This window comes from Vicugna pacos, chromosome 11, assembly GCF_048564905.1.
Source record: "Vicugna pacos chromosome 11, VicPac4, whole genome shotgun sequence".
Classification (NCBI taxonomy): domain Eukaryota; kingdom Metazoa; phylum Chordata; class Mammalia; order Artiodactyla; family Camelidae; genus Vicugna; species Vicugna pacos.
In genome coordinates, this window is record NC_132997.1 from 34,307,172 (window position 1) to 34,328,111 (window position 20,940).

Sequence of the window (20,940 nt, forward strand, 5' to 3'; positions counted from 1 at the left end):
AAGGTGGAGGGGAATCAGCATTCAGAGCTGCCTTTCCCCTAAGATCAGGACATAAGACAAGAATGTCTGCTCTTGCCACTTCTATTCAAAATTGTGCTGGAGAAATAAATACATATATTTTTTTACTGGGACATATACACCAGAAATTGACACATTGTAACTGACTATACTTCAATTAAACTTTTTTTTAATTTAAAACAGTAAAAATAAATAAAAACCAAATTTTACTGGAGGTTCTAGCCAGAGTAATTAAGCAAGAAAAAGAAAGAAAAGACATACTCAGATTGTAAGGAAGAAGTGAAAATGTCTCTACTCACAGAAGACATAATCTTGTTTATAGAACTATAAAAACTATTAAAACTAATAAATGAGTTCAGCAAGGTTACAGCATAAAATATCAATACAAGAAAGACAGTTGTATCTGTATACACTTGCAATGAACAAACATGAACTTAAGAAAATAGTATTAAAAAGAATAAAATTCTTAAGAATAAATTTACTGGCGGGGAGGGTATGGCTCAGTGGTAGAGTGCCTGCTTAGCACACATTGATGTTCTGGGTTCAATCCCCAGTACCTCCATTAAGAAATAAATAAATAAACCTAATGACTTCCCCCAAAAAATTTTTTTAAAAAAATTTACCAAACACTTGGAAAACTTGTACTCTGAAAAATACAAAACATTATTGAAGGAGATCTAAATAAATGGGGAAATACCAAATGTTCATGAATCAGAAGATTTAACATTAGGGTGGCAATTCTCCCCAAACTGATCTACAAATCCATTACAATTCCTATCAGAATCTCAGCTGATTTCTTTGAAAAAACTGGCATGCTGATCGTAAAATTCATATGGAATTGCAAGGAACCTAGAATGGACAAAACAATCCTGAAAAAGCATAAAGTGGGGGGAGAGTATAGCTCAAATGGTAGAGTGCATGCTTAGCACTCACGAGGCCCTAGGTTCCATCCCCAGAACCTCCATTAAAAAAATAATTAAATAAACCTAGCTACCGCCTCCCCTAACAACAACAAAAACAGAATAAAGGAGGAGGAACCACATTTCCTGGTATCTTATTAGTAATTACTTTAATTACTTTAATTTCTGCACTTTAGTAACGTAATTACTGAACTAATTAAATTGATTACTAATAAGTAATTAAAACTTATTACAAGGCAATGATAATCAATACAGTGTGGTACTGGCACAAGGATAGGCAATGGGATGGAACTGAGAGTCCAGAAATAAACCCATGTATCTATGATCAGTTGATTTCCAACAAGAATGCCAAGAGCAGTCAATGCGGAAAAAATAGTCTTTTCAACACAAAGTGCTGTGTCAAGTACATACCCACATGCAAAAAAGTTAAGTAGGACACTTACTTCACACCATCTAAAAACGTTAACTCAAAAAGACTTAACTGTAAGAGCTAAAACTATAAAACTCTCAGAATAAAACATGTGGTAAAAATTTTGTGACCTTGGATTTGGCAAAGGATTCTTAGCTATGACACCCAAAGCACAAGCAGCAAAAGGAAAAATAGATTAAACTGGACTTCATCAAAATTAAAGGCTTTTGTGCTTCAAAGGACGACATCAAGAAAATGAAAAAGACAACACACAGAATGGGAGGAAATACTTGAAAATCATATATCTACTAAGGGACTTGTATCTAAAATATCAAAAGAACTCTTACAATTCAATAATAAAAAGACAGATAACCCAATTTTAAAATGAGCAGAGAATCTGAATAGACATTTTTCTAGGGAAGATATATGAATAGCCAATAAGCACACGAAAACATGCTTGACATTAGTCATCAGATCAATGCAAATCAACACCATCATGAAGCCACTTCACCCCCACTAGGATGGTCAGAATCAAATAGTCAGGTAACAACCAGTGCTGGTGAGGACGTGAAGATCCTGGAACCCCATACACTGTAAGAATGTAAATGGTGTTTGGAAAATGGTTCCCCAAATGAACATGGTTACCGTGTGACCCAGCAATTACACTTACAGGTATACACCCAAAAGAAATGGAAACATATTTCCACACCAAAACTTGTACACAGATGTTACAGCACCTTTGTTCATGATAGCCAAAAGGTGTAAACAACCCAAATGTCCATCAGTGGACGAATGGAAAACAAAACATGATATACCCATACAATAGAATATTATTTGGCCATGCAAAGAAATGAAGTGTTGATTTATGCTCAGGTCATTCGTAACTTGAATGTATATAAAGCAAACTGGTAGAACTCAAAAGAGAAATAAATGGTCAAAGTCACTATGGAAGAGCAAAATTTATACCCCAAATTGTGTCTCTTTGGCATGAGGATTAATTTACGCTGATTATTTTTAACCTTTTTGACTTTCCCTGTAACTGCCTAAAGGGTGCAGATAGGGGACCCATCCCAGGAGGGGAGCTATCTGCAGTAAGAACTAGGTGTGTAGGCAGCAAGGAATACAGCCAGGTCTGTTGGTTAAAATTCCCGTGTCTCCTTGTCTCTGCAGGACCCAGCAAATAATTGTTTACGGAACATTTGCTTCTTCACCTCCATGTCAGTTGCCTTCCTCCTCTTTGAAGTCCCAGCCACTACTCCCAATATCCTCTTTGTCTTTTGCCAAAGACTATGTTTAAGATGAGGGCTTCAACCATTTTGGAGGGTCACTCAGTTTTCCTGGGTCTCTCCCATGTACACATGTTATTAAACTTTGGTTTGACTCTCTTCTGTTAATCTAGCTCACATCAATTTAATTCTTTAAACAGCCAGAAGACCCTGGAGGGGTAGAAGAAAACGTCTTCTTCCCCAACATCACCATCACGGCAAGAGACTTTAGCAATCCTCTCTCCGTGGCCGCCAGAACCAGCAGGTGAAAAATCAGTAAAAATATAGAAAAAACAAACAACATGATCAACAAACTTGACCTAATTGACACTGTACTCCCTCAACAACAGAACTCCCATTCTTCCCATATTACACTTGAAACATTTGTTAAAATTGACCATATGCTGTGCCTCAAAGAAATACACAAGAAATTTAGAAGGATTAAAAAAGGCAGTAAAATTTATGGGGAGGGTATAGCTCAGTGGTAGAATGCATGCTTAGCATACATGATGTCCTAGGTTCAGTCCCCAGTACCTCCATTTAAAAAATAATTACCTCCCCTCTAAACAAATAAAAAAGTAAATAATTTTTTTTAAAGTAGGTAAAATTTGATCAGGCAAGAATGATCAATGGTGCTAAGTCCAGAGGGAAATTGTGATTATCAGCAAGATATTTGCACGGTCTTAAAGTGTCTCTCTGCAGACTGCTTATTAGGTGAAAGGAAGGGGAAAATTAATGATTACACAGTGGAGAAATCAGGCAAGACCTAAATTAACATCAGCAATGGGAACAGGTGAACACACGTGTCTCCAGTCTGACACCCTGAGGACATGTCACCTACCGCCCAGTGTTCTGGCCAAGAATAAATAACCTCAATTTAGTCTGAGCAGCTCAAGCAGCTCCTATGATAGCAGCGACAGAGAGGATCCATGCAGAGACTTCCATTCCCTGGTTGTGCTTGGCCCACCCCCAAATGCTGAGGACAGAGAAAGCCCCTCTGTAAAGCGGATGAGGATGGACGCATGGGTGACCTAAGGCTTCCAGGCTGGTACTTTGTGTTACTGCAGTGAACTGCCCTACCAATCTAAACTGGTAATTAAGGACATGAGTTAGGTATATTTATATGTGCATACATACATATATATCCTTTTACATATATATGTATGTGGGTGTGAGTGTGTGTATGTGCGGGTATGTATCAGGCACTTACCTGTAAATTCCGTGTAGATTTGCAGATGTGCGCCCCATGGCAAACAGACTAGCCGGCAGGCAGAGTCTAGTCTGGCACTTCCTTGGACTACTTGTTTCATTAGATAACCAGTTTTTGCAGAGAAATGTGTACCCAGATATGTAATCCTCCCATGCTAGCTTGCAGAAACCTAAAGGGCCCCTTACTTGTTTTATTTAACTGTGCAGTGACTGTAGTTACTTAAGAAAAATGCTTTGTAGAACAGAGCAGTGGAAAAGCAGGAACCAAGAAAGCAATACTATTCAACCATAAAAAATAATAAAATAATGCCATTTGTAGCAACATGGATGGACCTGGAGAATGTCATTCTAAGTGAAGTAAGCCAGGAAGAGAAAGGAAAATACCATATGAGATCGCTCATATGTGGAGTCTAAAAAAAACAAAACATAAATACAAAACAGAAAAAGACTCATAGACACAGTATACAAACTTGTGGTTGCCAGGGGGAGAGGGGTGGGAAGGGATAAACTGGGAGTTCGAGATTTGCAGATATTGAGTGGTATACATAAAATAGATAAACAAGTTTGTGCTATATAGCATGGGGAAATACATTCAATAACTTGTAGTAGCTTAAGGTAAAAAAGAATATGAAAATGAATATATGTATATTCATGTATGGCTGAGGAATTATGCTGCACACCACAAACTGACACAACATTGTAAACTGACTATATCTCAATAAAATTTTAAAAGAGAAAAAATTACAAAAATAAAATAAAGGGGAGTTTGAGAAGGAAAAAAAGGCAATACTGTACATAAAATTTCATTTATATTAATTACCCAACCTGGCAATCTGTTGCAAAGAGGTGCATGGGAAAGGGCTGTTGATATTAAAAAGCAAAGAAACACACACAAAAAAAAGAAAATAAAAAAGCCCCATACATAACTGTTTAGCACGTACAAAAATGTATTGGGTCAAAGAAGTGATCTTTAGCTAATAAAAAAGAAAGAACAGAAAACACACATGAGATGTTCAGAAAATACTAGCCTTGAAATATAGAACATTAACAAGAAATTAGTGTATTAAGTTATAATTGAAAAATGTCAGAAGTTTCTTTTTACATTCATATCTTGAAAGTTAAAGAAACTGATTTCAGTTCATGCATATTTTATATGAAATAAAACACCGTTACGAATTGATGACTATATATAAAATTATATTCACTACTTTTGAACACATTCTGCTATGAATTATTTATATAAGCCAAAGCTGTATGTTGTAACTTTTTTTTTTAGAGAATAGCTTTATCTTGTTTTAACTTTTTAGTTTTATTTTAAGAGGGAAAAAAAAATTGCAAGCAGAACCTTGGGGGCTAAAAGCCATGAACACTTATTATTCTATATGTAAATTTAAAGTTGAGCCCCCCCCAAAAAAAGATGGGGAGCATTGTCTTTGAAAATGTGGATGTCAGTGGGAAGGGTATAGTTCAAGTGGTAGAGCACATGATTAGCACCCGAGAGGTCAGGGGTTCAATCCCCAGTACCTCCTCAAAAACAAATAAGTAAATAAACCTAATTACCTAACCCCCCCCAAAAAAAATTTTATAAAACATAGAAGGAATCTGACATGCCATCTATGCAAGAAATGTATTACACATCTATCTCCCTACACATAGAAATGTAGACTGGTTTAATAAAAATTATGTGGTTAAGGAGTGAGGGTATATAGTTCAATGGTAGAGCGCATGCTTAGCATGCATGAGGTCCTGGGTTCAATTCCCATTGCCTCCATTAAAAATAAACAAATAAACTTAATTACTTACCCCATAAAAAAACTTTTAAAATAATAATAAAATAAATAAAACAAAAAAATTATGTGGTTAGACAAATATAGTGGTTACATAAATATTGAAAAAAAATGAAGAAAAAGTGCTTAAGTTATTTCTAAGTGGAGAAATGTTATAGATATGCAAATATGCACATTTATCTCTGTAGATTGGCCAAGATAGCCATTTGCATATATAGTAGTTAGATGAATATTATGTTTAAATGGATACTATATATAGGGAAAAAATTTTATATTTTTAGTAGATAAAATGTATGCAGTGATTCAATAAATATATATTAAGACACTTAATGGTTAGTTAAGTATAGTTGTTAAGGCATCTGGATGCTATGAAGACAAGTTTTTCCCACCCAAATCTCCAGCCAGGTCAAGCCAAGGATGGTCCTGTCCAGTCCAGTGCGGAGGGCACCAGTGGGAACACTGACCCAAGGGTGTAGCACCAGCCAGTGGTAAGAATAGATGAGAAATATGAGAATTGATGAGACTAGCATTTCACAGGCACCAAGCACTAAGTATGTCCCCGGCGATCTCGTCAAATTACCTCCCCAAGGTAGATTATTCCATTAACCCCAAGTTAGAGTAGAGGAAACTAGGGCTTAACAAGGAACATCTGGCACAATAGTAACTTAATAAACCTTTTAAATGTCAGAAGAATTAATGAGCTACTTCTGACTTTTAAAGAAAACTTCAGGTTAGATCAAATTTGCTGCACCCCAAATCTACTCCACGCTCACCTGTGCAGTGAGCGCGACAGAGGAAGGGAACGATGCTGAAACAGTCCTTGACTGCCGCCTAGTGGCCATTGCGGGTAGACTCGGCCCCGTCTCCTACGGATGAGAACCGCCCTGGGATCCCACCCTCTTATTTGCCTGACTCAGAAGCCAGGCCACAGAAAGGGCCCTCCCTGGGTGAGTAAAATAGTGAGCTAACCACTTACTTTGTGCCTCGTGGGACTGTGGCCTGAGGGAGGAGGTGCTGGGCTTGGCCTGGAGGGAGATACCAACAGGGTCATCTGGACCACAGTAATGTTACAGAGAGGCAAATGCAGGGAGGTATTGAGACACATGGACACAGCAAAGATACAGAAATAAAGATGCCTACAGCTCAGAGACCAGAGAAATCGGGGCGGGGGTGCCGCGGGAAACAAGGTCCCAGACAGACCCAGAAAGCAACACCAAGGGTTTGGGAGACAGACACATAAAAAGGCTGAGGGCCAGGTAAGAGGACCCACCAACCAGAAGAGCCCTTACCCCTGCTGTTCCCATGGGCTTCCAGGCAGTCCTCCAGCCCCACCCGAACTCCCACTTCAGAAGGTCCTAGGCACCTTAATTCCCTTTCTGGGACTCATTGATAACAAATCAGCTTATTTCGGGGCTTTCACCAGGACAGGTTGGGGTGCTGCCTCTGCTGTGGTAGGTCCAGGCTCATAGCTTCTGAAACCTGGCTGCCATGGTCTGTTTCCCCTCCTCCTTCCCCTGGTGAATGCGTTTCCCTGTTCTCCTTCATACACATGATGTATATTTTCCTATACATAAAAACTTCTATAGCGTTTGCCTGGAGAAAACAAAACTGACTGTGGGTTTCCTCCCAGCTACCTTTGTCCTGCTGAGACTAATAAAGAACTGTCAATTTGAAGGACCCAGTGACCTTTCTGGGCTTCGCTGAAGACCCTTGCCTGGCTGATGAAAGCAGGGCCTGTTCTAATCCACTGAGGACGGCTAATGGCCTCATCCACCCCCATGCAGTCTGCTCAGTGCATCTGCAGAACCAGGACCAGCTCCCTGCTGGCACTTAGCAGGCTCCTGGAGAATGTGGGGTGAGTTAACAGTGGAGGGACTTGGGAAGACAGGAAGCAAGCGTCAACTCTCAAACTCAATCCACCGTTTTCCAACATTCTCTTCCCCTCCCCAACTCAGTCTCACTCCCAGGCCACATTTGGGTTTCTTCTACAAACACTGCCCCTGTCTATGGCCTGGAGGCCTAGATTATGGAACCTGACCTTCCGGATTCTAATTCTGGTCTCACCACTTGCCATCTGGCTTCTCCTTGCCTCTGCTTCCCCAAATATAAAAAAGAGTATTGAGAGGGTCAAACTTCATAGTGCTGTTGTGATGCAATGAGTTAATATTGCGTAGTAAGGGCGGGGCAGGGGGTGGCGTGAAGGGAGGGTATAGCTCAGTGGTAGAGTGCATGCTTAGAATGCACAAGGTCCTGGGTTCAATCCCTAGCACTCTCATTAAAAATAAATAAATAATAAATAAACCTCCCCCCACCCACCCCCCAAAAATGGCATAATATTGCAAAGTGTGGTGCTGAACAGATACCCTGGACTCTGGAGTCAGACTGGTCTTGGGGAATTCACTTAATCCCTCCAGGCTTCCATTTCTTATCTGTCAAATGGACACAATGACCTAATTTAGAAGCTTGTGAGCATCTAATTAACTGTTGAGTAAGACCCTGAAGGACCTGAGATGGGAGACTTGGCCCCTGTGGCTTTGAATTGTCCTGTCCCTTCAAATGTGCTCCCTCATCCCTCCATTTTGTCATTCTAGATCAAAATAAACTTTCACATAAACTTGTTATATTCATAGTTTTGTGTTCTTTTCTTAGATAGCAATTCCGGCATTGGGCCCGTTTTTATCCTACTTCCAGGACCTGCCATTGGGGATCTGCTGGGGTAGGTGTGTCTGCCCTGAGAGACACACCTAGAGCATCTATGCTGGGCACCATGTTTGCTCTATTTCAGTTTTCAGACGCAATGCCTCTTGTTTTCCAAGGCAGGTGTGCCGACTTGCAAATGGAACTGAAATGCGGTGCACCCTTCTCTGCCCAAGCCTAGGAACTTAGAAGGTCTGCGTCACCACGGATGAAAAAGTGAAATGTAGTCAACTCCATCCATCCCTAGCCGCAAAACTGGTTCTCCAAATGCTCTGTGGTGGAGGGGGTGGCTTCAGACCCTCACTGTGGAAAATTCCAACGTTGATCATTAGAAGTTAATATATTAATATTTTACTAGTTTATTAAGAACTTAAAGGCAAGTACTAGCTCTCAAGACTTCATACGTCAAACTACACGACGTTCTACATGACAGGAAAAAGGTTAAAACTGCTACTCAGTTTTTTTACTATGACTTATTTCCCATTGTTTACTAACCTTCAATAGTTCTTTTTAATCTCGTAAACAGTTGCTTGGAAGTACTTGTTATTCTCTCTTGTAGTCTGATGGGAGTAGAATGCAACAATAGCTCCCTTTGTTTTTGGGTAAAAACTACATAACAAATGACCGCAAAATGTTGCCCGGGTTTTAGATGAGCTGCTGCAGTGGAGACAACAAACACTTTGTCAAGCTCGGATTACATTTGAATCCAGATTTCAGGTGGCCACAGATTCAATGCATTCTTTATTTAACCGACAGGGTTCTAGAAACTACTGACACCCTGAGTCACATTCTGTGCTAACAAACACAGAACTAAGACCCTTTCCAATCACAGTACCTATGGTCTGTTGAGCCACTATTTTCAGTTTTCAACTTTATTTTAATTTTTTTTTTATTGAGGTATAGTCAGTTTACAATGTTGTGTCAATTTCTGGTGTACAGCACAATTCTTCAGTCGTACATGAATATACACATATTTGTATTCATATTCTTTTTCACCATGAGCTACTGCAAGATATTGAACATGTTTCCCTGTGCTATACAGTATAAACTTGTTTATCTATTTCAGTTTTCAACTTTAACATTCAGTGCCCGTAAAAACATTCTTTTACTCTGTTACTGCCAAATAAGTAATTCTCCTTATCAGACACTTAATCTTATTATAACTAACTTATACAAAGATGTAGATAAACAAGTTAGGAGGAGTGACATTTCTTGGAGCAACTGGTTCTAGATAAGAAATCCCTCTCATAAATTATGCTCTAATCTAAAATCTGGGTATATATTTGACTTTGTTGGCTTGGTTTAAGAGGGGAAAAAAAAAAAAAGAGAGAGCAAAGGGAAATTTATGACCATGTCAGACAAATGTTCTAAACCTAAATTTCTAACACTGACCAGCTCTAACCTCCCAATCTCACAAAGCAGTCTCTCTATTGCATCACTCTCTGCATCTCAGCCACTTTCTGTCTTCACTACATTCATCACTTAATACTTGAAATATTATACCATCTATTTCTTTTTCCTACTAGACCCCATCATGATGTCAGCCACTCGGTGCAGTTCTGCATTACCTGATGGGAACCCGCAGTTCCCGGAAAAATGCAGGAACAGTAGTGAGATTCAAAATATATGTTGAATAAAAAAAGGGGGCGAGGAGTAATAGCTCAAGTGGTAGCGTGCATGCTTAGCATACACAAGGTCTCCTGGGTTCAATCGCCAGTACTTCCTCCAAAAACAAACAAACAAGAAAACCTAACTACCTCCCCCCACCAAAAAAAATATGTGTAGAGAGAGAGAGAGAGAGAGAGTCAGTAAAGAAATATCACATAATCATATTAGAATGAAAATACCTTGAAAGTTGTAAAATCAAGTTATAAATTATTTCAAAAGCATGGTACACATAGTACATGGATAGTAAGACCAACTTTTCAACAATTGGCACCCTAATGAAAAGAAAATGTACATTTATTGACACAAAATATCAAAATAGTCATCAGCCTAAAACTCACATACACATGCAGGCACACTAAAGAAAAAAATATTTATATATAAAATGTGTACAAACTCTGTAAACATCCTTAAAAACACTGAAATTGTACAGTTTAGAAGGTGAATCATAACAAAGCTATCTTTAAATCACATAAATAATTGATCATATGCACAATTTAACATGAAGAGTGGAGGTTAAGAGCCGCCTCTGGGGCCAGGCAGCCACTTCCAGCCCTGAGGCTGGGTACTTCTCCTAACTTCTCTTCACCTCATTTCCTCATCCATAAATCAGATGAGAGAGTCCTCCCTGGAAAGACTGTTGTGAGGACGACATGAGTTAATGCACAGAAAGTCCTGGAGAACAGACTGCCAGGTAGCAAGCGCTCACCAAGACTGCCATTGTGGATGCAGTGGCTGCACAGAGCGACGGGTGCTAGTTCCCTTAAGGGAGTCATAATTTGAGGGGATGACACGTATCAAACAGATAACCTACAGATGTGCTTAGTGGTGGCCTGTGTGACCAGGTGGATAGGGGAGTGACCTGAAATAGACAGGTTAGGACTGGGGTAGGTTTTTTCAGAAATTGTTGACTGGGAGGTGTGTCCACACGGTACTTCGATCATAATGCCAAGGGCTGAGTAGTCTGGTGGATGAGAGACAGACATGCGCAGTAGTTGGGCAAGGAAGCTAAGCGCCCTGTGGGGTAGGAGGAAAGCATTACTGAGCTAACGAAAGCGAAATGAAGAAGGGTCATGAGAAGTCGCCTGGCAGCTCAGTTTTGTGAACCCTTGCCACTCGTCTCCTCTTGCACACGTCTTCATCCTCACCCTTCGAAGGGCCCTCTCAAATATAAATCTAACAACGTCTCTCCCTTGCTTGAAGCCTTCCCCGGTCCCAGGTCCACCTGCTGGCTTCCTGACCTCACTCCACGCGGCCGCCTCCTAGGCTCTCCCGCACCCTCCCTGGCCTGCTCTGAGCTCACCCGATGCGCTGTCCTTTCACCTCAGCTATCCCTCACAGCCTCTAGGCTCCCTGTAAGACCACGACCTCCAGAAGACTGTGGCACTGCGGCGGCATGAATGGATGAATGGGGGGCACAAAGGATCCAGCAATCACTTAACCAGAGCCGGCGCCTTACAGGAGGATGCTGAGGACCCAGCAGCGCTGCGCCAGCGCAATAGTGCGGCTGCTTGACGGACACCCGGGTGAATCGCAGCAGCCAATCCGGGCGGGGGCGGGGGCGGGACCGTCTCGCGACCGGAAAGCCCTGCCCACACTGCCTGGGCCCTCTCCTCACAGGCGGCTTCACCCACGGCCCCGCCTCAACGGCCGTCCCTTGGAACTGATGGGATGGAATCCACCATGGCCCTGCTCCGACTGGCTGTTTCTCGGCCCCTTTGACGGAGAGTGGGTATGAACAGCCTTTTGCAAGGGGCCTGTTAGAAGCAGATGGAGTTCCTTCTGGAGCTCCGAAGCACCTAAATGGAGCCTAACCCTCACTCCAGACTCCGAGGGAGTGGCTGTTGCAGAAGCCCCCATAACCCCATTCTTGAGATACTCCCTGCATCGTTTCCGTATCGCTTCATCTGGAGGGTTCTTGGATTCCGCAGCGTTTAAGGGATCCCCTCCCGCCGCCTCCCTAACGCGCAGGAATCAGCAAGCCTAGATCTGGGAAGAGGCCCTTCGTCCCTCTGTCGTTCAGACAGCTGCTACCCTTACACCCTGTCTTAGACCTGCTTGCCTCCTGCACTCATTCAGGCAGGCAGGTTAGCAGTATCAGGCTGCCTCCCTCCCCCATGGTCCTCAAAGGGAGTGAGACCCAGATCTGTGGGCTCCAGACCAGTTGGAGGCCAGCACCCTGAGCACTAGGAGGGGGACCTGAGAATTGCAGGGCGGCTCCTGAGGGAGACAGCACAGGAAGTGGGTCCAGGTGGAAGTTCAGTATTTCTCAGACAACTGGGAGAAGCCTCAGAGGGCAAGATTCCCTCTGCCATTCCTCTGGTTCTCTCATGAATAGGATCTTTCCCCTCCTCTACCAGACCCTTCAAAATACACAATCTCAGCTTTCTCCTGATGCCTGTGACATCCAGGCCATCTTGGAAAGTGGGAAAAAACACGTTATGCCCCCCCGCTGTGTGCCAGACATGATACTATCTACTTCCCTTTTCTCGCTGGTCGGTCTTAGATAATTCCTGTCTTATTACCTTTAATGGCTTTGAGGATGCATCTATGTTCTTCTCAGAGCAATAGGTAGGGCTTGCAGAAGGGGGAAAGCACAGTCTGGGAGTGTGAGGAGCTGTGGCAGCGACTGACATGAGCAAAATAGAGAGTCCTGGGTGTGACCGCTGATTTTCAGGTGGCCACTCTTGGCAACAGACATCCCTCCTTCCACACAAGGTCTTTGGTATCATTTGCAGCACTGAGTCCAGAAGGGGAAGAAAGGGTTCAGAGCTAGATCTTGCAGCTTCCTCTCTCTTGACTTTTGATACTTCTAGGTTCGCATCTGCACCCACCCAGCTGAGGATGATTCTCCATCACCCATTCCTCCCAGCCTTGCCTCATCTGAGGTTTGATTTCCCTGTAAGTCTCAGTGCTTCGCATCCAGCTCTCCCATCGGGTAAATAAGAAATCAGACCCAAATGGATGGCTCCAGGAAGTCTGATAAGGAGTGCCTGCCCAAGAAGCAGGGCAAATGGCCAGCCCTCCTCGAAAGTGACTTCCTGGGGGTGGGGATGTAGCTCAGTGGTAAAAACGTGTGATTAACATGTGTGAGGTCCTGGGTCCAATCCCCAGTACCTCCATTAGAAAAATTTTTTAGATTTTTTTAAATAAATAAAATGACTAAGATTGGAATTGACCTTTTCTTATTTCTTCTTTTTTTTTTTTTTTTTTTTGGTGGGGGGAAGTAATTAGGTTTATTTATTTCTCCTTGGAGGAGGTACTGGGGATTGAACCCAGGACCTCATGCCTACCAAGCAAGTGCTCTACCACTTGAGCTATACCCTCCCTCCACAAAATGAGCTACATTTTAAAAAAAAGAAAGAAAGTGACTTCCTGAAAACAGCCTTCAACTGCCAGTCCAGCTCCTCAGGAATCACACCTTGAGAAAGCAATTGTTTATCCTAAACACTCCTAACAAATGAAACACTTCTTAAAGCTTTTAAAGTTTTCTATGACCAGTTTCATGACCATTTGTAAGGACTGGGTTTAATATCTGAGAAGCTAAATTCATGAACCTGGGAACTGACTTGTGCCACTTCCAGTGTGGCAGGCACCGCTGCCCACTCCTGAGCATGCGTCTTAGAGGGGACAGACACGATACTCAGCAATAGTGCGCCTACACCTAACTTTGGGGAAAGGGGGAGATGAGGTGGTGACTTACCATTGTGCTCACAGAAGTTACCCACAGGTAGCTGGGCTCCCTCTCCCTGGGTTCTGTTCTGGGCTCCACCTGTCCACTACCTTGGACCACTGTCAATAGCACCTGGCTCCAGTGAAATTTTCTTTCTATCTGTTAAAGATGAAAACACCCTGTGGTGATAGGGATGGGAGTGGAGGAATCCTAGAGAGGGTAGAAGCTTCAGGGTGGGGCAAAAGCGCTAGGACCTTCTGGAGAAGTGGATCTGAGGTCCTTTTCATACTTCCTGGAGAGCTTCCAAAGCACCTGGGACTTAAAGGGTCTTCTTTCTACAAGTGTCTGCTTTCTTCTGCTTATTCCCCGTTGTAGCCTGACAGGGCAGAATTCAGCTGAGGAGTCTGGAAACTTGAGCCGAGTCTCCACTCTGTTACCAAGACGCAGGATGTCCTTGAGCAAGACCTTTATCTTCTCTGAAGCGTAGTTTTCCCAAGGGGGTGAACTGAAATGTAATGATGCCCCCCCCTTTCTCTCATGCTGCAGAGCTCACCGTGTGTATTTCAGGGCCATTCCCAGCTATCGTCACAGCTCCTGTGCACTGAGCAGCATAATCAGATGTCATCATCACAAAAAACATTCGAAGTCGGCTCAGTCATCGGTCCCACTTCAGGGATGAGCGAGCAGGCAGGAAGAGGGTAAGTCAGTTGCTCAAGTGCACATAGCAAGTGACTAACAGAGCCTGGATTTGACTCCAAAGTATGTGCTATTAATGGTTCTTCTGAATCTTGAGGTTAACAGACTCTCCTCACACAGGGCCTGGGAGGCATTCATTCCACAAATACATACTGTCAGCCCCATGCTCCGGCAGCACCTCTCCCCTAAACCTGGAAAGTAAGTCCTGTCATTAATCCATTTTGGGGAGCAGGAGCTGAAGCTCAGAACCGAGGAGCTGCCTGAGATCACCCAGTGAGCAGGTGGCAAGTTGGACTGCAAATCCAGTTCTTTCTGGTCCCAGAGCCCCTGTCTTTTTTTTTTTTTAATAGACTTTATTTTTTTAGAGTAGTTTCAGGTTTATAGCAGAATTGAGCAGAAAATACAGAGTTTGCACATAGCCCTCCTCACCCCCATACATATATACTCCCCTTCCCTCAACATACCTCATCAGTGTCGCATATTTGGTACAATCGATGAACCAACATGGACACATTATTGTCACCCAAAGTCCATAGTTTACATTGAGGTTCACTCTTGATGTTGTACATTCTATGGGCTTTGACAAATGCAAAATGACATGTAGCCACCACTATAGTATCATACAGAATAATTTCATTGCCCTAAAAATCCCTTGTGCTCCTTCTGTTCATTCCTCCCTCCCTCTCCCCAAAACCCCTGGAAACTACGATCTTTTTATTGTTTCTGTAGCTGTGCCTTTTCCAGAATGTCATTTGGTTGGAATTGTACAGTTTGTAGACTTTTCAGGCTGGCTTCTTTCATTCAGTAACATGTCTTTTAAGTTTCTTCCATGTCTTTCATGGCAGAGCCCCCATCTTACACTCTGTGCAACAACTGAATCTTGAAGGAAGTACCATGGAAGGTTTTCATGAGGAGATGCAACATGTTGGCACTAGGGATGCCCTCCCGCTTCCTACTTACCTGAACCCTCCACACCCTGCCTTTCAGGGCTTTATTCTGCCCTCTGACCCCCCAGCACTGGGAGGCCCTGGTGGCTTCTTTGTCCTCACTGATTCAACAATTCAATCAAAATCTATTTATTGGTGTCCATGTCTGGGCATTGGCAATAAGGGAGGCAACATTCCTGCCTTCAGTTGGTCACCATCCAGTGGGAGAGGAGGGTGAACAGAGAAGAATTAGGGAGGGGAGATGGCAGAATAAAAAGGCCTGTATCGGGGTTGGGGAGGGCAGTTAAGAAGAGAGTTTGGCCAGCAGTTCACAAGGCAGGCATGGGGGTCTGCAGAAAAAGGCGACCCACTCCTCATCCTGGGGCTGACAGTCCTCTTCCTCCCTCCCAGCCCACCCCCCAGCTTCCCCCTCACACCCCTGCCCCCATGCAGTAGACAGGGAATGAAGGCCTGGGCCTGGGTAGGTTCTGATTCCAGCTTTCAGTCTCCTGGGGCCAAGTAAGTAGTTGTCAGGGCCTGGTGGGTGATCCTGGGGTGCATCCCTCAGCCCCAGCTCCTCCTCTTGATGGAAAGCAATGGGATCCCTGAGCAAATGGAGCCTCAAGGCCAGCCCCTGACTCCTTGTTGACAGTATTGTCCCCAAGACACCCTCCCCCCCAGAAGTCCTGGAACATCCACTGCTGGGACAAGGACCCAGAAGCATCCCATCCCCATCCAGCACCCCTCTGGGCCCCTCTTTTAGGGTCTAGGCGAAAATCCACTTTCTCAAGAGAAGGGTCTGAGGCCCGTCCCTCTCCCCACCATCACCTTAGCCTCTGAGCTGGCCTGGGGCCCATGACTCTGCTCTGTGCTGGGTGTGGCAGGGTAAACAGTCTCCTTTAAGAGCACACTGGGGAGAGGGAGCTCCAGGAATCTTAAGGAATCTGACCAGTTCCCTTCTGCCTGATGGTATTGTTGCCCTGGGCGGGGCCGCTAGGTTTAAAGAACCAGAACCCACCTGGGCTGGACGCAGTCCCAGCAGCCTCCACAGACCTGCTCTCTGCACTGGACTCTCAGGTAAGCTCAGGAGCAGATCTCCGCTAGGACTTCGGGGCTACCAGGCAGAGGGGTTGGAGGCGGAGGGGTGGCCCAGAGTACCAAGCTGAGGAAGGGGCAGTAGGGGCTTGAGTTTTCTCAGTAACGGCTTTGTGTTTGGGGGTTTTGAGGATTGGGGGCTGCCTTCTCTGTGACGCTGTCATATGGATGGGGGGGTTGGTGGCTGGAGGAAATAGGACCCAGTCTTTGACTAAAGAATATGTAAAGTGGAGTTGTGATCCTCATGATCTGAAGTTTAGGGTGGTAGAAAGGGTAGAGAGAGATGGGGAGTCCAAAGGAGGGCCTGGTTTGGAAACTGCTCACAGCCAACAAACCCTGGTGATCCGAAGGAGCACGTTAATAGTCCTTCCCTTCTAGCAAAAGCACCCGTACATTTATGTATTTACTTCTTGTGACACATTTCACTACTTACTATGTGCTAGGCACTAACCTTAGGCTTAATATACAGGAACCGTATGAGGTTGCTACGATAATCAGCCTCATTTTTACGTGGCACTGAGGCACAGAGAGATTAAGTGGCTGAGAAAGGAATTCTCTGGCCAGCTGGGCTCAGCACATAATAACTAGGGTTGCAGTGTGGAACACACTGACAATCCCTGTGCCTGCCTGAGGCTAACCACAGGCAGAAAGCTTGGGGAAGTCTTATCTCAAGGACAGAGCCACCCCCTGGATTAGTGAATGAAGACATGGATAGTTCCTACCCTAAGGAGAAAACAGAAAGGAGCAATGTCCAACCCACTAGGCAGTTTCCTGCCACTAGCAGTGTGTTCTCTGAGAGTGGAATTTAGGGCTACCTGGAGCAGCGTCCATGGCTGGGGCTGGGGGAGGAGGCTCTTGCCTGCCTCTGGCACCTGGCGCCCACTCCCCGCCTTTCCCTGTCCAGCTGCTCACGCCTCTGCACAGCTCAGCCCTGGGTGTGCCTTAGTGGATGCTCTCTTGGAATTCAGTCTGGTAGTGCCCCAGGCCCAGACCTTTGGAAACAGTACACCAAGGTCTGACAACTGTAGTGGTTTGAGTAGGGGTTAGGAAGGCAGCCTGAGTTAGAAGAGCAGCCCTGCTCTCCTGATTGTGTCAGGCATCTGATTACCAGATTTTAACAAAGCCCTGTAAGGCATTTACTATGTGCAGACACTATTCTAAGCACTGAATCAGTATTAACTCAATCCACGTAACTCCACAAGGCATTACTATTATCATCTCTAGATGAGGAAGCAGGAATTAGTAACTCTCCCATGTCCACCCCATCAGCAAGGGCATCCTTGAGGCGCAGGCACAGTGAGCCTGGGGCCGGTCTGGGCTGTCTGACCCCAGCCAGCCCCCTTCCCCTGCAGCCCTGTCCTGCAGCTGTGCCATGGAGGGACTGACCCAGGGCCTTCTCCTCCTGCTGGCCGGTGAGTCCTCCCAGAAGTGCCACTCACCCACCCACCAAAGCTGTGAAAACCAGGGCAGCATCTCACGAAGGGGGCCTGATGTGGAATAAATGTGCTTTCATTTAAACTGTCAATGTAAAGAGAAACCTACAGGAAACAACAGTACAGGGAGGAAGCAGATATTGCAGAAGTTATCCTGAACAATGGAACTTTGGGAAACTGTAACCATTTGTTGGCAGAAAGAGGACAGCTGTCCCTACTTCTTTAGGAGACAGAGCATTAGCCACGGTCCATGAAGGAAGCTTTTCAGGAGAGGATAAAAAGAAACCAACACACCATCCCATTTTGAGCGTAAGAAAGAAGAGCAGGAAGGGTTGTGACTTGCGGGGTCGGGGGCAGAAGAGGGCTATTGGGGGGTGGAACTCACAGAAAGGCTAGGAAGTGGGAGACAAAAATCTCAAGTCTGTTTGCGGGGAAGATGTGAGGACGGGAACTCGTGACCTCAGGTACCCCCCACCCCCCTCCACAATCCACAGTTGAGTCTGCTAGTCCTCTGGGCTGGGTGGGGTCAGGCCTGCTGATTCATTCTGAGACCAGTGTCATGGATTAACCCCCAATACCTCTGCTTCTCTCACCCAGGCCTGCCTGTCTTGGAAGCCAACGATGTGGTTGGTGAGTGAGGCCCCAAACTGCCCTGCTGGCCCTGCCCCCACCTTTTCCAAGACCACATATCCTGCCCCCTGGGTCTGGTCCTTATTCCTTTTTTTTTTCTTTCCTGCAGATAAAGACAGTCCCTTCTACTATGGTATGAACTGATAACCCTTGCTCCTACCCCTATCCTTACCTCTCCTGGACCTCTTAGCTGGAGGCTGGTGAGGGGTGATGTGGAGGGAAATAGGGGTGGATGGGGCCAAGACTAGGGATTAAAGAATCAAGGTGGGTGGTCGATCAAAAGGAGAGGCCAATATGCAACATGGTCTTTGGGAGAACTTCATTCCAGCAGGTAGGTAAGGTGCCCACTGGGTATTTGGGAAGACTTCTGGGGAAGGGCCTGGAGGCACCAGGCTGCTGGGCCCCTGGGGTATCTCACACCTAATCTCCTTCCTTCCACTCCCTCTCTCTTGCCTTCCGCAGGACCCAGCTCCTTGCTGCCCTACAACCCCCCCCCCCATTTCCTCTTCCTCTGCCTCTTCCTTCCCCAACATGCCCCTCATCTCCCCCAGGTCTCATCTCAAAGGCCACCTTTCAGGAAAGCCTTCCTTGATCATCCTCCAAACCCCCTTCTTTTTCTGAGCTCTTCTGCTTATTTTTAATTCCCAGCACTTGTTCCCACCAGATAGTATAATATGTGTCTGTTTCCTGGTTTGTCTTTCTTGTTGCCTGGAATGTAAATGCATCTGTACAAGCATGTGCTCGTAAATATCTTTTGCATGAGTGAGGTGGAGTCAGGCTGGTGCCAGCTCCCTCTCTGTGCTCCCCCAGACTGGGAAGGCCTGCAGGTGGGCGGGACGATCTGTGCAGTGCTCCTGTGCATCGCTGGAATCTTGTTCGCCCTGAGTGAGCAGTGGGACTGGCAGGGCCGGGGAAGGGGTGGGGAGGCAGGAGGTGGTAGGTGAGGAGAGGGTGGGAAGAGGGGTGGCCCAGGCTCCTCAGGCTCTTTGCACTGGCTCTCTCTTCCTTCACAGGTGGCAAATGCAAATGCAAGTCAAATCAGAAGCGCAGGTGAGCACAGGGCCCTATTGTGTTTACCTTGAGCTGAGCAGAGCTATTTGGGGATAAAGTCCTACAATTTGGAAAAAGAAGACAGCCTCCTTCCTGGCTGTCCCTGGGCTTGCATGGGATTTGTTATTCATAGATTATCCACCCTGAAGGGCCCCAAATCAGGGAAAGCTCTGATTTGATCCTGTTAAAGTAGCACCCAGGAGTCTGGGTGGCGGAGAAGAACAGAAGGTTCGAGGATGCTAATCTGATGTGTTCCTTTCTCAGCCCTTTACCTGAGAAAGCCGTTCCACTCATCACTCCAGGTGAGACAGGCTCCTTCCAGAGGCTTCCAGGCACTCAGGCAGCCTCAGAATTTGAGAATTAATAATGGTTATGCTATGTATAAGGCGGGACTGTCCTGAGCTAGTCAGCCTTGGGGCTGCCCGAGGCTGAGGAGAGTGTCTATGGAGTGACCGGACCCCCATTCTCTCCACAGGCTCTGTCAGCACCTGCTGAGCCCAGGACCAGCTTCATGGCAGTCTTTTGCACCAGCTCCCATGCTGTTCCTGCCCCTTGGGGGCCCCACCCTTCATCATGGCCTTTCTCTCCAAGGGTGGGCCCTTAGGCTCCCTTCTGATAGGGAGGCTGTCCAAAGCTTATTATTAAACTTCTCTCCCCCTACCATGGTTTTCTGTGGGTCTGGTTGAGGATGGGCAGGCTGGGCAGGGGCTACGAAATCTTGCTCAGGAAAGAGCAGGCCCCTCAGTACGTGGGGAAAGGAGGGGGCCCCATGGATTGCTAACGCATCCTCTGGCCACATGTCTGTCCTGAAGCCCACTTCCAGCATGCCCTGCGCTGACTTTGCGACCCTCCTGATAGTTGGTCTCCTGCTTCATGTGCCAGACACCTCAGTGTTTTATCAAAGGGCCTTGCAATTTCTGCACCTTGCTAGAGACCTCAGAAGTCCCAATGACCCAGGTGCCCATGACATCCTATAGCCTAGAATGATTCCCAGTGGTTTGACACCTGCTAAGACCCCACCTCACTTATTGAGTGTTCACACAGCCCAGGAAATGCAGTTGCTTCATTGACTCACCCCAGTAAAACCCTGTGTAATCCTCAGACCAACCAATGGACCCTCCCCCTTCTCTAATATCCGGTGAGACCCCACTGTGAGCAACATCCCAAGAAGCCCTGCATAGTGCACTTTAGAACGAAAAACCATCCATGCAAATCTAGGTCTCAGTATTGTCCAAAGTCCATTCCTGGAACACCTGGGAAGGTCCCAGGATGCATAGGGTGGGGCTGGGGAACAGCCTGTTCATCCTGCAACCTCACCCCTCTTGCCAGCCTCCATAGCCTAAGGTGGAAGTTGCGGAGGCATGCAGCCGGCTCCTGCTCCCAGAAGGGACCCGGGGGTGGGGCGGGCTGGTGTAGCAGAGATCTGCCCTGTCCCTGCTAGGCAGTGGCTAATGGTCTGGGTCTGGG

General features: G+C 45.5%; 1 protein-coding gene and 1 non-coding gene across 7 annotated transcripts; one reads left to right on the forward strand and one right to left on the reverse strand.

Annotated features, from left to right (window-relative positions):
* The first annotated feature begins 11,554 nt into the window (after positions 1-11,554).
* Positions 11,555-20,174, forward strand: FXYD4 (FXYD domain containing ion transport regulator 4). Of its 6 annotated transcripts, XM_015251456.3 has the most exons (11): positions 11,556-11,698; positions 12,787-12,871; positions 14,190-14,341; positions 16,263-16,342; positions 17,713-17,772; positions 18,391-18,423; positions 18,533-18,556; positions 19,234-19,308; positions 19,437-19,473; positions 19,738-19,775; positions 19,949-20,133. In XM_015251456.3, the coding sequence occupies exons 1-11, from the start codon at positions 11,637-11,639 to the stop codon at positions 19,966-19,968; spliced, it is 666 nt and encodes a 221-aa protein (XP_015106942.2). In that variant the 5' UTR covers positions 11,556-11,636; the 3' UTR covers positions 19,969-20,133. The 6 variants fall into 6 exon arrangements, with proteins under 6 accessions (XP_072827198.1, XP_072827199.1, XP_072827200.1 ...); XM_072971097.1 differs by lacking the exon at positions 19,738-19,775 and having other exon boundaries at positions 11,555-11,698; positions 19,949-20,174; XM_072971098.1 differs by lacking the exon at positions 19,738-19,775 and having other exon boundaries at positions 11,555-11,698; positions 14,211-14,341; positions 19,949-20,174.
* On the reverse strand, positions 13,225-13,298 carry TRNAT-GGU (transfer RNA threonine (anticodon GGU)). The gene has a single exon. It is a non-coding gene; the product is annotated as a tRNA-Thr (tRNA).
* Positions 20,175-20,940: the final 766 nt, after the last annotated feature.

What these genes read in the sequence shown, in the direction of transcription:
- FXYD4 (XM_072971097.1), top strand. Translation starts at nt 11,637, where the DNA reads ATGGGATGGAATCCACCATGGCCCTGCTCCGACTGGCTGTTTCTCGGC. An exon ending in CCTTCTCCTCCTGCTGGCCG is followed by an intron (nt 17,773 to 18,390) that starts GTGAGTCCTCCC and finishes TCTCTCACCCAG; the next exon opens with GCCTGCCTGTCTTGGAAGCC. An exon ending in AAGTCAAATCAGAAGCGCAG is followed by an intron (nt 19,474 to 19,948) that starts GTGAGCACAGGG and finishes TTCTCTCCACAG; the next exon opens with GCTCTGTCAGCACCTGCTGA.